General features: G+C 40.3%; 1 protein-coding gene across 2 annotated transcripts in view; it reads right to left on the reverse strand.

The window, feature by feature from the left end:
* Positions 1-16,201, reverse strand: part of hip1 (huntingtin interacting protein 1) — a 49,669-nt gene that overhangs the window by 32,695 nt on the left and 773 nt on the right. Inside the window, exon 1 of one of the 2 annotated variants that reach the window (XM_027136652.2) lies at positions 5,003-5,360. The exons of the other annotated variant lie outside the window; for it this stretch is intronic. Within the exon in view, the coding sequence (XP_026992453.2) occupies positions 5,003-5,020 (18 nt within the window). The 5' untranslated portion in view covers positions 5,021-5,360. Of the gene's footprint in view, positions 1-5,002; positions 5,361-16,201 lie in introns of those variants that run through there. 2 annotated transcript variants of the gene reach the window in all.

Genomic DNA, 16,201 nt, shown 5'->3' on the forward strand with positions numbered 1-16,201 from the left:
ACTCCCCTCATTCAGTAACGTCAACTCTGAAGACCAGTTTTCCACTCATACATAACTCACCACTATGAAAAGGAGAACACTCAGTCTGTCTAAATACACACACACACACACACGCTTTATTGAGCTTCAGGGTAAGCCTGCCATTAGCCTTTTTTATTTTGTTTGAGTTTATTTTAGACAGTACTCTCTCCAGCTACTGCTCCACCCTGTTGGAAAAAGGGTCACTTGACTGAAAGGCAGCTGCTGTGTTGCTAAACTGCTCTGGATTCTTTTAATGGGCTTCTTACAACTTGTATCTCGGACTCTATGTGTATCTATGTGTTCCGTTTCTGGTGCAGACACACGACAGACGATCCATATAGGTCGAGTCGGATGCTATGAATCACAGCTGACATGGTTAGCCAGGTTCTTATCACTGAATAGCATCTACAAAGCTGAGCTGTAGACTCGTACTGTATGCAGGACCTTGTTTGGCTACCGTTAAACATCTGCACGTATTAAACGCTGAGGAGACACAGACAGCATTCACTGCGTGGTTCGAACAAACAGACGACAGACTTGTGCACAGGTTATATGGCCTTGGGGAGAAAGTCAAAGCGACTAGAACAGGATAATGGTACCATAATGGAATAATAAACCATGTGGGTCAGTTTTACAAGCCTGCAAAGCAAAAGCCTGTCTACAAGGCACGGGGGTGCGGGGCTTTGCTTCAGATCAGCTCCTTTCTTTAAATGGTTGGATGAGCTTCTGAAGACGTTCCCTCACTCCTAGCAAGATTTACGCAAGTCAAATTCGGGGTCTATTTAAAAAGCATGTGCTGATTTTTAATTCATATCAACCACAAATGTAACTGATGGCTTCATCTGAACACAACAAGCTTCCCCAAATTGGTCAGGCATGGATTTTGAAAGCGGTCCAGATGTGGCAACAAACAGAAACATTCCATTTAGTCTTGTGTGGCATGGAGCCTCATCAGAACCGCCACCGCAAATCCAGCTAATAAATATACAAGACTGACCTAATGCCTTATTAGGCCAAGAATGATTAAGTATGGCTAAAAAAACGATAGTCCAGTTATAGCTCCAGTGTTACAATGCTGGGAAAATCACTGATGGCACCTTTAAAACCAGAAAGGTCAACCGGTCCACAACGTCCAGCACCACACTGCAAACATGACGTCTCTATGCTTTACAACTCATCCACAACAAAGGACTATGTGAACAGCACTCGTGCCTCAACGTGATGTTCATAATAGAATTATTACATGTTATAACCATGATAATACTCAGATGTATGAGCAGCAATTAGCAAAATGGAAGCCAGTTTCTATGGGTTGTTTCTTGCCTATGAATTCATATGCCTAGGGTTAGGGTTAATAACAATTAGCAGTTTAAATGTATAACATGACAACAGCCTGCAGGATCATCTGGATTTCATTATTCGTGTTTTGTTATGCCTTTGTACACTAGATAAATTCAGTGGGTAGTTCAGACTAGGCTAAAATCGTCAAGCAACCCAGAGTTAGTAAACACAAGCTGGTCTGTAATTTTATGCAAAGGATTAGGAAGAAAAACACAGACAAGTCCAATCCAGATGAAACTAAATCCACAATGTAGCACCTGGAAATGATGAATTGTTTCCAAAAATCCCTACACAAGCCTAAATCCCTTCTTAGTAGAGCACAAGTAAATCAGGCACGGATCTGCCACTTGCCACTGCATGTTTTACGTAGCACTGTGAAACAATGGCTGAAGGAATACCTTTAGAACCCAGACACTAATGAACAGGTTTCAGGGGGATGCCGGGGTCTGAGCCGAAACAGCCCTTTGTTCCAAGAACATGACGCGACTTATCAGGGTTGATGGCTGCATTGTATGGTGACGTTCAAATTGCTCCTTCTTCTTAAGTAACTCTTCTATCCTGGTCAGGTTACAGTGGATCCAAAGCTTTTGCCTGGAAGCCTGAGGATGAACCACAGATATCTGCACAATTTATATTTAGCTAATTTTCCTGATGTTTCTGCCTGGAGGAAACCTGGACGAAAACCTCAGACTCCACACAGACAGAAACCCAAGCTCAGGATCGAACCGGGGACCCTGGAGATGTGCAATTGTACCAACCTCGCCACATCAGTGTGCATTTCAAAGCCGTCAGCAGTCAAAGATCACACAGAACGAGGAGCTGGTTTTGTCTGGTGCTTCACTGAACACCGAATCCTCACCGTGCTATCTCTCCACACGCTTTGAATATCAGCAAAATCTTCTCACGCAGACAACCGGAGCACTTTTGCAGCTCGTTTAACGTTTGGTGGATGCAGAACCCATTAAATATTCTAAGCCTATTTAAAATGACAATCATATTAACACTATGTTAATGTTGTGTTATGCTTGTCTGGATGGATGGTCAAGAACACAAAAGTGATTAGAGACCCACCAAATCTGGTGTTAAACACAAACAAAATCACAAATCAGTGGTGTTAGGTGTCAATTTTTTTTTCATCGCCTACAGATTCTGTTTTCAGGGCTTAGGAGTATTTAAAGAAAAAGAAAAATCAAAACAGTTGAAGAATTGTATTCATTAACATTGTGGTTTTTGTGTACTGGATATTGTAATGTCCTGATACTATCTAAAAGGTCTGAAGAAATCCCAAAAGTTTGCTAGAAATGACTATGCTAGAAGATGACAGAAGATGACAACTATGCTAGAAGATGATAGTAATCAGAAAGGAGCAGACTATAATAACACTGGCTTGAGATTTGTTACGGAGTGTTCAAAATAATCCCAAACCCAAGACAAACACTGTTGTGTAAAGGCGTATAAAGGAAGCCAGTTAGGAAGTTTCATTAGTAGGCTGCACAGTCATCTGGTGACTAGAGCTGCACTACAAACACCATCACAACACACACAAAACATGCAGTAACACACAAATATGCTTCCCACACGTCCATATAGCATTTAAAATGCCGGCCCACGGTAGTCTGCTGTTTACAGCTCTGGGCTGGCCGACTAGCTAACTAACACACACACACACACACAATACAGCAACAACCCTACTGAAGTATTTAAACTAATCGGTATTGACGCCGATCCAAGCATTTTGAGTGGATCGGGTATCGGTGGTGCGTGACCGATCCTAATCCGGTACCCGTGGTCATGGGCATCGGAACCATTATATATATATATATATATATATATATATATATATATATATATGAGTGGGACAGGACCCACCCACCTTTTAAGACCAATAATATTGGACCCACCCACTTTTACCGCATAATGTCTTTATTACTTTTCAGAGTGCTGCCAGTTGAATCCATTCTGCTTGAGGAATGCCCTAATAAATTAATTCCGCATTTTACCTACAGCATTGACCACGCTCCTGCTTCCTGAAATCCATGGGCGTAGGGACCATTATATGTGGGTGGGACAGGACACGCCCACTTTTTATTTACTTCCGACGCCCATGCCCGTGGTGGTTGATTAATGAACAGCAAACATCATAGACTATTGCTTAAACTTATTAGAAAAATACACTTATATATTAAATTGCATTAATGAAAATAAATATAATACATTTTATGGGTAATATGTTGCACAACTGCCTGTGATAGACAGGCAAGTTTAGCAGGCGTCCTTTCCATTTACCTCCGCGCGTTAAACATGTCGCTCATTTGGGTGCAAGGTTTACTGTTTAATACATTTTGCAGTGTTTCAAGAGTTCTAATTTAAGATTCACTTTAAAATATTGCCTCTTCTTCAAAAAATCATTTAATTTAATAATTGCAGTATATGTGGTTTAGATCGTTATACCACTAACTGTTAAAAATACTGTTTGCTACTGCATTAATACCTTTTTTTAAGGTTTCTTGTGTTTTCATTTTTCATCCAGTAATGGGCATTTATGTATTTCTTTGCCAGAAACAAATAAATCTTAATAACTAAGCGAATTGTATACATTATTTAGTTTTAAAGGTAGAAAAAAAAACACAGATATCGGATCGGTATCGGCCGAGACTGGCAAACGCTGGTATTGGAATCGGACCGGAAGAGAAAAAGTGGTATCGGTATATCCCTAATTTAAACACACACACAAATATAGCAACACACACACACACGCACACAACAATACAGCAACAATCCTACTGAGGTATTTAAACACACACAACAATATAGCAACACACACACAACAATATAGCAACAATCCTACCGAGGTATTTAAACACACACACACACACACACACACACACACACACTACAATATAGCAACAATCCTACTGAGGTATTTAAACACACACACACACACACACACACACACATCAATCCTACCGAGGTATTTAAACACACACACACACACACACACACACACACACACACACACACACACACAACAATACAGCCACACACACACACACTACAATATAGCAACAATCCTACTGAGGTATTTAAACACACACACACAGCAACAATCCTACTGAGGTATTTAAACACACACACAAAACAATACACACACACACACACGCTACAATATAACAACAATCCTACTGAGGTATTTAAACACACACACAGCAACAATCCTACTGAGGTATTTAAACACACACACAAAACAATACACACACACACACACACACACACGCTACAATATAACAACAATCCTACTGAGGTATTTAAACACACACACACACACACCAATATAGCAACAATCCTACTGAGGTATTTAAACACACACACAAAACAATACACACACACACACACACACACACGCTACAATATAACAACAATCCTACTGAGGTATTTAAACACACACACACACACAACGGCTCGCGCCATCAGCGATTCTGCAACAGTTGACTTAAAAAGCGAACATAACACACACTTGATCGCTACAATGTAACAAACCCTGAGGGAAAAAAACATTCACATCAAACGCGATTCCGCGCGCGCAAAGAAACACGAAGATCCCTTTAAGAAGAACAAACGAGGCGAAGGCGAGAGCACTTACCATTTTACTCAAGTCCATCGCTGAAAAGACGTGCAAGAAGTCAATAATTCAAGCCTGAATCTAAAGAGAGAGAGAGAGAGAGAGAGAGAGAGAGAGAGAGAGAGAGAGAGAATGGGAGGGAGAGGAAACCAGAGAGGAAAAGAGGAGAGAATGGAGGCTAGAGGAGAGACGGTAACACACACACACGGTATACACACGGTATACAGACGTTAACGCTCCGTTAACTCAACACGTGCCCGGTTTGGCATCATCTCACTCCGCATTACCGGTGAAAACAAGCACAAGACTACAGACCCGATTACAGCTGAAATCAAGTGCTCTGATAAACACAGGCTTAAATGATAACAGCCCTTATACGAGCTACACTATTCTCTCCATCATCATCATCATCATCATCCTCCACTTCACCCAATATCACACGTGCACTATGTACTAATAAACAACACATGAACTTTACGTTACACTATTGCATCGATGTCTTAAACTTTTATAAACGATTGTTCACGCGTGGTGCAAGTGAACGCTGCCCTCGTGTGGCTGCAATCCGCCGTAACCGTTTTGTATTTCTCCTGAAGATCTCTTCAGTTTTGCACCATGGACATAAAAAACTTCCTCTTTGGTATAAATCTTTTACTGGATAAGAGCTAGAAAGGTCTAATCAAACAAAGCATACAAGTTGTACATGATATTGGTAAGGAACGCGGAGAGAACGATTTTGTTCTAGAGCCTGGATAATGCGGTTCTTCGTCTTCATCTTCATCCATCGCTTTATCCTGGTCAGGATTGCAGTCTAGTGTCAGCAACTATCCTGAGAACACTGGGAAGTAACGTGCACCGGATTCATCCACTTCACCATTGTCACACACGTTCACGCTCCAAGAGGAGAAGACAATCCAGTCACTGACATGTTCAGAGGGTTGGAGGAAACCAGAGAACCCAGAGGAAACCCACACAGACACGAGGAATCGTGCAGAGAAACTCCAGAGTTTTAGGATCAAACTGTTCACCCTGGAACTGTGAGATAGAAACACAATCATGCCGCTGTTTTGACTATAAAATCTAAATCCCTCATTATACTTTCTTGCTTAGAGAAATATTTAGTTTCATTTATATAAAGCTTATATTCTTATATTCACTAAATTCCTTCATTTCATTTATTTCAATTTACACCGTTTCGTTTTTGCTCTGTCAAAAAATTTTATTTATTAGTTTAATATAAAAAAGTATAAAAATACCTTAAAAAATATATATATATTAAAAAAAGATTATTTAAAAAATTCTAAATGTGATCGATTATTCAATAAAAACCTAATTAAAAAAAAAAGAAAGAATTAACTGCTGCTTGTATAGAACCAGAGAAAAGAAAAGAAAAGAAAAGAAAAGAAAAGAAGCAGCCTTCACAAAACAAGGCGTGCTATTCACGGGTCTGTCACTTCACTCGCTGGTACAGTGCACAGCCTACTGTGTGTTTTATTCTCTTTCCCTAGAGATGTTCTAGCCATCAAAACTGAGTGTGTTGTGCCAGCTTACGCCACAGATCTGATGAATGTATACCACAGATCTGATGAGTCTAATATGAATAGATCAATACTGCTACTCTAGGTCATGCTCTAAGAATATCATGATTCTAAAATGTTGTAGGGAGGAAATATAGCACACAAGGTTTTTTTTTTATATATATAGTACCTAGAGATGATGTGACCATCTGTCAGATTAGAAGGATTTGGTAATTATCTGAGAGAGAGAGAGAGAGAGAGAGAGAGAGAGAGAGAGAGAGAGAGAGAGAATACCATGATTCTAAAATGTGTGGAGGAAATATAGTGCACGACATTTTTTGTAAAGTACATAGAGATGATGGGACCGTCTGTCTGATTAGAAGGATTTGGTAAACTTTCTACAGCAGCAGCTCATGCATACGAAGGATCATTACTATATTAATGTAATCAGGTCATTTACAGGGACATTTCTGTCAGACGCTCCACTCGATCTGATAACCAATCGATGAGAAAATCTGCTGAGAGATCACACCACCCTACCCTGTGCTTTATTATTTCCCCATAACATTACACCTCACCGTTTTGTTCCATCGCTCGGCGTCACTGTGACTCACTGTGTACACGAATATATTTAGCCTATTATTAGAAAGAAATGTCTTGACAGTGACAAAGCAATCTACAGGTTGACGTTAGGCTTCGAAGTTTCAAAAACAGAACAGTCAACAGAAATATAAAGATGATAATCCATCCCTAACCTACAGGGACAGAAGTTACCAAGAGAACAACTTTATGAGCAAATGGACAAATGGACTTACACACATAAACATTATTAGCAGACACTAAATAATTCCTTATCCTCCGAGTTGTAAACAGGACTCACAGCATCAGGGTATAAACATGTGTTAGCAGACCAGACCACTGCAAAACAGACCTGTTACTATGTACATCACTGTTTAAACTCCTACCCAACATGCTATACGGCCAAAAGTACGTGGACACCCATCCAATCGCACCCATATACGTACTTCGAACATCCCAATGCGGAATTAATCCCGTATTTGCTGTTATAATATCCTGTTATCCTAGGCGGCTGTGGGGGTCTGTGTTCATTTGGTCAGGTGCTGATGTTAAGTGAGGAGGTCTGGGGTGCAGTCTGTATTCCAGTTCATTCCCAAGGTTTGAGCTCAGGGTTTCCGTTTGCGGCCCCTTGGTTCCCAGTGCAGGGAAGACTTCCAAGAATTCCAAAAAAATCCTATATAATTATGAACAACATTGTGTCAACAGCTTGAGGAAGGTTCACATGTGGATGTGACAGTGAGGTGTCCACAAACCTTCGACCATATAACGTTTCTGATCCTAAAGGAATGTCTTGTCTTATACATTAGATCATCGATCGTCTCATCGAACAAATAAAGATCCAGTCATTAAATAAGTGGACACAGGGCACTTGTAGCGATGAATAGATGACAAAATGAATAGATATTGTCTTCTTAAGTAGCTACAAATACAAACAAAAACAAACAGTAGTCACTAATTTTTCTATCAAGCTTGCCAGAAAGATTCAGAAGGCTTGTGGTCGAGACAGTTTAGGACATAAAACACTGGACAGGGTAATTGTGGTTTAAATCAGGCTAAGCCTAGAAACACCTCTAAATACATACCGTATTTTCCGCACTATAAGGCGCACCTAAAAGCCTTACATTTTCTCAAAAATCGTCCGTGAGCCTAATAATCCGGTGCGCCTTGTGTGTGCACGGAGTTCCAAAAATCTGTGCGACTTTGGTAAGCGCTCCACTTGACTGACTGTCGGACCATTTCTATGGAATAAAAACACTGTCAATAATAATCGTACGTAATTCAAAGCATGTGTGTGTAAATTTTAATTTTGCGGAGTTGGATCCCAAAATCTACGGCCACGACAGTTTACAGATACGAGATTGTGTGTGTTTGTTCAAATACAACTCCAAAATGTACGACTATGACAGTTTACACACACAACGCTTGTTTTCACAACACCTCTTTTTCACACACGAAAATGGTCTGTGAAACAACTGTCAAAAATACGTCATCACGTTCACAGGCATTACTATCCGATCAGCAGCCAAGCGCTCACTCATCGTCAGTGTTGTGTAAAGTACTAAAATACTGTACATAGAGATTTGGAGCAGTAAACAGATTCTGTCGTTACGATACCCTTCAATTTTGCCTGATCCTTTTGTGATTATAACCGGATATGAACTGAACACAAAGATCTATAACCGATTCTACGGTGATCCACAATCTGCTTCTAGTGCTCTTAAAAAAGTTACTAATTGCACAGTGGAGTCAAGCATTTATTACAAGACAAAGGAAAGTATTCATGAAGCAAAAAAAAAAAAAAAAAAAAAAAAAATAAGTGAAAAGCTAAATTAACTTGAACCCAGAACACTTTTATTCATTTCAATCCTATTTACTCACAACTATTCAATTCAATTCATTTTTTTCCTTTTAACACATTGCCTCAAAGCAGCTTTACGCGAGTATAAAAATAGAATAAAATTTGTGTGTTTAAAGTTTAAAATTAACCTACTGTATATCTCTAACATCTATCCCTAATAGGGTTGGGAACCGAGAACCGGTTCTTATTCAGAACCGGTTCTGTTTTTCAACAGGAACCGGAACCGCGCGGAATTTTTAAGCTTCGGTTCCAAACTCGGTTCCGATGCGATGACGGGCAAAGCGCTGGGAGCGGTCACTTTAAATAGCCATGTCTTACCTCATGAACATTAATTGTTTACACTGTTTACAGTCACGCAACCAAATTAATGCAGCTTACCGCAGAAATCAGTCACTCGCGCTGCTGTGCTGAGGCTAGCTTTGTGTTAAACATGTCTAAAAAAAATCTAATGTGTGGATTCGTTTCCAAAGCTACAACAATGAAGCAAATCTACCCCGTCTGAGAGGGTTTTCTCCACAGCTGGAGATACAATAAGCCAGGAAAGGTCTCGTCTTCTCCCAGAGAAAGCAGACGTTCATTTTTTACATTTTTTTTAAATTGATATGAATTGAAATGCTCTGTTTAAAATATTTAAAGAGTGATTAATAAACACAAATGGAATTGTTTAAGTATCGTGCATTATTTTTACACATTTCTTTTATTATGGAATCGGAATCAGAACCGGGAATCGTAAGGCAGAACTGGAACCGGAATCGGAACCGGAAAATTTCTTTTGATACCCAACCCTAATCCCTAATGACAAGCCGGACACAAACGTGGCAAGGAAAAACTCCCTGAGATGAAATGAGGAAGAAACCTTGAGACACAGAAGGGAACCTCAGTCTTATCTGGGTGACTCTGGACAATAAATAATATAAAGGTCAATAGAACTAATGTTTTGGCGCAATTTCCGAGCTCACCGCAGACCCGACGCTAATTCCTTCCTGGGAAGTCTTCGAATGATCGCTTACGACGACCCGACCGCAAAGCTGACCGAAGCAATAGTGGTTCGAAGAAGGCGTGACCGAAGCTGTGGGATAGACAATACATGGCAGCCTGTGAACTGATAACAAAACAAAACATTATATTTAAATAATAATAAAAAAATTTAAAAAACAGGGGAAAAAAAAAAGTCACGCTTGGATCTGGATATATGAGAAAGTGGATCTGAAATCAAGACTGAATCCTAAACACTGGTGTATTGAGTCAACCAGATTCCATGAATTACAACAACACTGAGCTCAGCCCAGAAGAGCGAAATGAGCAAAAATAGTCTGATTAATCCTCCAACTCTCAAGTGTTTGGTATGCAGCCTAAGACTGAGAAAAGAAGGAGACAGGAAATTGATTTCATATATTATTTTTCATTATTCCCATTTGTACAAGATTTCCCTGCGCAGCTGTGTATACTCACGCACGGCTGTCGTACACGTCACGTAAATTAACATAATTTAATCAGTAACAAACATAACTACTCTTTCATAATCAATCAATTCTTCTTCGTACGAATTTCACTTTTTTTATTCGGGTGTTTGCGCCGACGAGGCGATTCCAATTTGTTTGATAACATACAATTAACTCTACACTGACTGTATGCAAAAGTTGCCAGATATGGGTGTGGCGATACAACCGGCACAGTTTTCTACCACTCATGCATAGGATCATTCAATCCGCTGCATGTGTAGTGAGGCCACAGGTCAGGGCCTGCATGTTTTGCTGTCTCAGGACTTTGTGTGCATTCTTTCTCTCGCTCTCTTTCTCTACAACAATCACTGATATAGCACACTGAGAAAATGATTATAGGAACACAGGAAACAGCAGGAATGTTCAGAAAGGCTAAGGAACAATGGATAGTCAAATACCCGAAGTAGCGGAAGAATTAATGGCGGAAAAGAGTGTTTGGGGTGATAAGAATGGCTGAATAGGTGTGGTGATGGAGGAGACGACGTACTCTTTCTACTGGAATTAAAAGAAGAATGATGAAATCAGAGAGATAAACAGGCATAAACGCGGTGGAGCTTTCTTCACCATGGGGCCAAAAGGTCATCCCGGCTAAATTAGGACAAAAACCAAAGGGAAAACTAGTAACAACAGGATGTGATGCAAACGAGTTCGTGTCAGAAATGAACGCAGATTTTAGCCAAATTCCTTTAAGCTCAGTTTTTCATTTTATTCTTAGAAATTATTCCTTATGTTAGGTTAGTTTGGATCTCTATTTTATTGTACGAATGTCAAATGCCAGAATAATAGTGTGAATAATTAATTTCAGCTTTTAATTCCTTCAACAATGGGTCAGCAATCGACATCGATTTTGTTAGCATTTTGTTAGCATTGCCATTTAGACTCCACAAGCTTCTCACCTCACGAGCTTGGACGCATCAGGAATTTTGGCCCAGAAAGAACTGGTGTAACAAGGATCATAGGCGTCCTTGCTCTCATATGCTTTTCGGTGGATCGGATTGAAGTGAGAGTTTTGTGATAACCGCTCCAATACTTTACATTTTTTGTCCTTAAGCCATTTTTCCACAACTTTGGGTCATTGTTCAGTTGAAAGAGCCATTTGTGACCAAGCCAAGACCAAACTTCTTGGCTGATGCCTTCGAGATGCTTCATGGCTGCCACCCTCATGCTTCATGGCTGCTCTGGTGTTCTTTGGGGGGTGTTTAGCAGTATTTAGTCATATCTGTGAAACCATAACAACCTTACTCTCTGCACTTAGCACCTTATGGTCCTAGAGTAAGAGAAAACCTCTAGATGTCAAGGACTTTTAACAGGGACAGGATGGGAATGTGGAAACATAGCCTCTGAGGATAAGCTAAAATAATAAGGCCACTTTGAGTGGTCATAGAAGTGCACTCAAGCATTGAAATAGAACAACCTAAATTAGCCTGGCAGTCGTTTATGGGAGACTTCTTGCTCGGCTGCATTTTAATAGTTAAGGCTACTAGTCACATTCTGCTAGGAGAATTAGAAAGGCGGCTCCGCGCAATTCGATCGATTAGCAAACCATTTCTCTTTGGAATCACAACAGATAAATATAGCCACGCTGTAGTCGTGAAGAATTCATGAGCCGAGAGATCGGGATGGCCAGATGCCACGTTTCTAGACTCAAGCCACAACACACAACTCATGTCTGGAAGTCTTTCAAACAAGCTGGACCATAAGCAGATGCCGGGTTTCTACGACTCGACCCACAAGACCTAGTATACTCATGTCATTACAGAGCTCTCTGGCAACTGCTTCTCATTTGAGTAAAATCACACCTCAGGGTCTCAGTCGTGCACACAGACAAACAGAAGTTAGGACAGAGCAGTTATCTAGTAAAATCCTGTAAATCTGAGGAAAAAAACTTTGTATTCAACTCCTATTCGATTAAATTTACACATAAGACGTATAACTCGAGTAAACCTCAGCGTGACTGACTTCAAATCATATTTGCATTCGGGTTAGTTCACGTTTAGATACTAAGCTGTTGAGTTTAAATAGCTAATTGACAGCACATGCTAGTATCTAGATCAAGTGTTTTGTAGACTGCACGTAAGCCCTGTTCACACTGCAGGTAAAAGTGGCCCAAATCTGATTTTTTGGGGGTCAAGTGACCAGGTCAGACTTCTTCAGGAGTAGTGTGAACACTCAAATCTAAAATCAGACCCAAATCTGATTTTTTCCAATGTGGCCGCAGTGTGAACAACTAAGGCGGATTTGATGCGACTTTTACGTCAATCTACATCGACATTCGTCACAATTATGCGCCGGCGAGTACGCACCCAAACGTGACTACACCTACAAAATGGATCAAATAATCAAAAGTTGCCCTCGACATCCGAAAATTTTCAAAACACTGCGTGTCTGTGCTGCCATTACACAAACATTTAGAAAGAAAAGCGAAAATGCTCACTTCCTCAATAACCTCGCCAACTTTAGCGCAACGGCGTGCTGCGTGTGACGTCATTGTTATTGTTCGTTTGCGCATGCGGGTCAGTTCGAAACAGCAAACAGTTCACACTGGTATCTGATATAGGTCACATTTTAAAAGGTAATGTGAACAGCCAAACAAAAAAAATCAGATCTGAGCAAAATATCCAAACTGAGCTTTAAGAATTGCAATGTGAACGTGGCCATAGATTACTGGGAGCCAATGAGATACCACTAATATCACTGAGAGCTAGTCTTTTTATATTATTGGTTATAATTTAGTCATTATATACTAGCGTTAATTAAGATAATATTAAAAAAAAAGAAAATAAAGAAAATGAGCCAACACAAACCTATGAATGAAAACAAATAAAACTAATCGGTCATGCCAATATAAATGTAGCTGGCCAGACTGTCTGTTTATGTTCCTAAAGGATCGATAAATGGCCTAATGTTTGCTCATGGCAGCACTTCTGCTGAAGCTGAATCGATGGAATGCTGACTAGTAAATATTCTATGAACACACATACACACACGTTTTTCTAGCGCTCTTAAAAAAAAGAGAGAGAGAGAGAAAAAACACCTTAAATAAATGTCAGTGGTATTTTAAATAACATTAATAAGAAGCATATTAAGATAGCATGACTGAGCACAGGTCCAAGTAAAAGCACAACATCCCGACTCGTCTGCGGGCTCGTATTGGACGGTTTTAAGCATGCACACAACTCAGACTGACCCATTGACCCCCAACCCAACTGTACGTGCATTACACGAGGCCACCGGCACTAATCCATGCCGATGTCCTATTTATACGCCGCCAGAGTGAGTATGTTTATGTGTGTCTCTATGTTAGAGCTAGTGCATCAAAAGAATCACATACTGTACAATCAAGTTCTTACCATACACTTACTTCAGGAAATGTTCACAAGCATCAGAATGGAAAAAAATAAAAATCTATCTCGGTGACGTTAACCGTGACATCCGATGGTGCCAGATGGGCTAATTTGAGTATTTCAGAAACGGCTGATCTCCTGGGGTTTTCAGTCTCTAGAGTTTACACTCTAGGGTGAGGAAAAGAAAAACCATCATGTGTGAGAAGGCTGTGCAGGCTGAAATGCCTCGTTAGTGAAAAGATCAGAGAATGATCTTATATTCTAGTCTATAGTAAAGAATATAGTCTATAGTAAAAGGTCTATAGTGACTCAAACACTCTACAATTGCGGTGAACAGAAAAGCATCTCAAAACACAAAACCTTAAGATGGATGAGCTAAAAGAGAAGAAGACCACATCAGGGTCCACTCCTGTCAGCTAAGAACAGGAATCTGAGACCCTTTATGGACACAGACTCACCCAAACCGGACAGAAAAACACCAGTTGATATTTTCTAATCTAGTAATCTTTCTAATCCATGATCTCCTCGGGTCCCTGGAACCTGATGCCCACACTTCGGCTTCAACGACCGTTGAGTATAGTTACTATATTCTTTCCGTTAGCTTGAATCTTTCCGTTTTCCACAGAACTGTCACTCGCTCAGTGTTTTTTTGTTTTTATACCATTCTGTGTAAACTCTGCAAACATGTTCGTTAAAATCCCAGGAGATCAGCAGTTTCTGAACTATTTATCTGATACGAACAACCTTGCCATGGTTAACGTCATGAAGATCACACTCTTTCCCCATTTTGATGGTTGATGTGAACATTCTCTCCACCCGTATCTTCAGGATTTTAACCATTGCTTAGCTGATTAGATAACCGCATGAGCGTGCAGGTGTTCTTAATGAAGTGGATGGTGTGTGTATTTTATTTATTTACACACACACACACACACACACACACACACACACACACACACACACACACACACACACACACCCAGTACATACACACACTGTATAATCGCATGCAGAAATACAGACGTGAAAAGAACAAAGCATTCTGAGGCAGTTTTTGAGTCCTGCTACAAGCCCACCAGTGAAGCTATGTAATGCAGCCTGCTTTATGAAAACTGTGACCTACTTCCCAGCTGTCTCTGGCTGGGGAGGGGAGTGGAGGACCCTCCGTGCAGCAGAAAGCACAATGAGAAAGCTTTTTTTTTTTTTTGTCCACACACTCTGGAATGCACGATGTGCTTTGGTTATCATGATATGATTACCACAATTCCCAACAAGTAACGCCCTTCACATATTTTCCGAGATAAGGACTCCGGGTCGTGCCATAAATAAGACATTGCTCTGTGATTGCGTCCCTTGAGTCTTTGCCACTTGCTTTCTGTCTGTGCGTGACACTAATCACTGAGCCAGAAAGATTCTCCTACTGACTGTGATTGAGTCTAAAACAGTTATAGCCAAATCTGGTTTAAAATGCCAAAAATGAGCTTGTGGATTGAATAAAAAGTGTGTTTAAGCTGTAAAATCACTCGAATCAAACCCTTGGTCACACCCAAGACTGATACAACTGTATTTACATCATCACCAGCAAATGTGAAACAGATATTAGATCATTGACTTGCATACATGCTATAAAACCCCCACCCAGCTGCTGATTTTGATAAGCTGCCTGGTCCATATGTGTAAAGGCCAATCTGTTTGATTGCAGAAACCAATAAGTACAGTTTATTAGCTGAGGCGTTTAAGAAACAACTTGTGTCCGTGAAAAGTCTGTACAACACCATACAAACAAATTAAGTGTGTCAATAATCTGCCTAAATCATAGCACCTTAGGAGTCTTTGGTTATTTCTGTCGACCAAACTTGGAGTGAGTCAAAGTGAAAAATAGGTCAATGACCAAAGATTCACAGTCAGCGGTCAATACTTCCTTTAAAAAAATAAAAATAAAAAAGGTTTCTGGCTGAATCATGAAACAAGCTACAATCTGGACAGTTCTCACCACCCATAGATTTTAGGTCTATTATATTCCAACTTACCTACTTATTTTAGTCAGTACTTATTATAAAAACTGTTATTAAAGTGTGATGGAGTGAAATTAAGGACTTTAGCTGGCGAGTTGTATGTTGATGGTGCCTTAGACAATGCCTGGAAACAGGCAACATAAACACTTATCTCAGTGTGTGTGTGTGTGTGTGTGTGTGTGTGTGTGTGTGTGTGTGTGTGTGTGTGTGTGTGTGTGTGTGTGTGTGTGTGTGTGTGTGTGTGTGTGTGTGTGTGTGTGTGTGTGTGTGGTGACCTAATGGTTAGAGTGTCTGACTCCTAACCCTAAGGTTGTGGGGTCGAGTCTCGAGCCGGCCATGACTGAGGTGCCCTTGAGCAAGGCACCGAACGCCCCAACTGCTCCCCGGGCGCCGCAGCATAAATGG

This window comes from Tachysurus fulvidraco, chromosome 11 (assembly GCF_022655615.1).
Source record: "Tachysurus fulvidraco isolate hzauxx_2018 chromosome 11, HZAU_PFXX_2.0, whole genome shotgun sequence".
Lineage (NCBI taxonomy): Eukaryota > Metazoa > Chordata > Actinopteri > Siluriformes > Bagridae > Tachysurus > Tachysurus fulvidraco.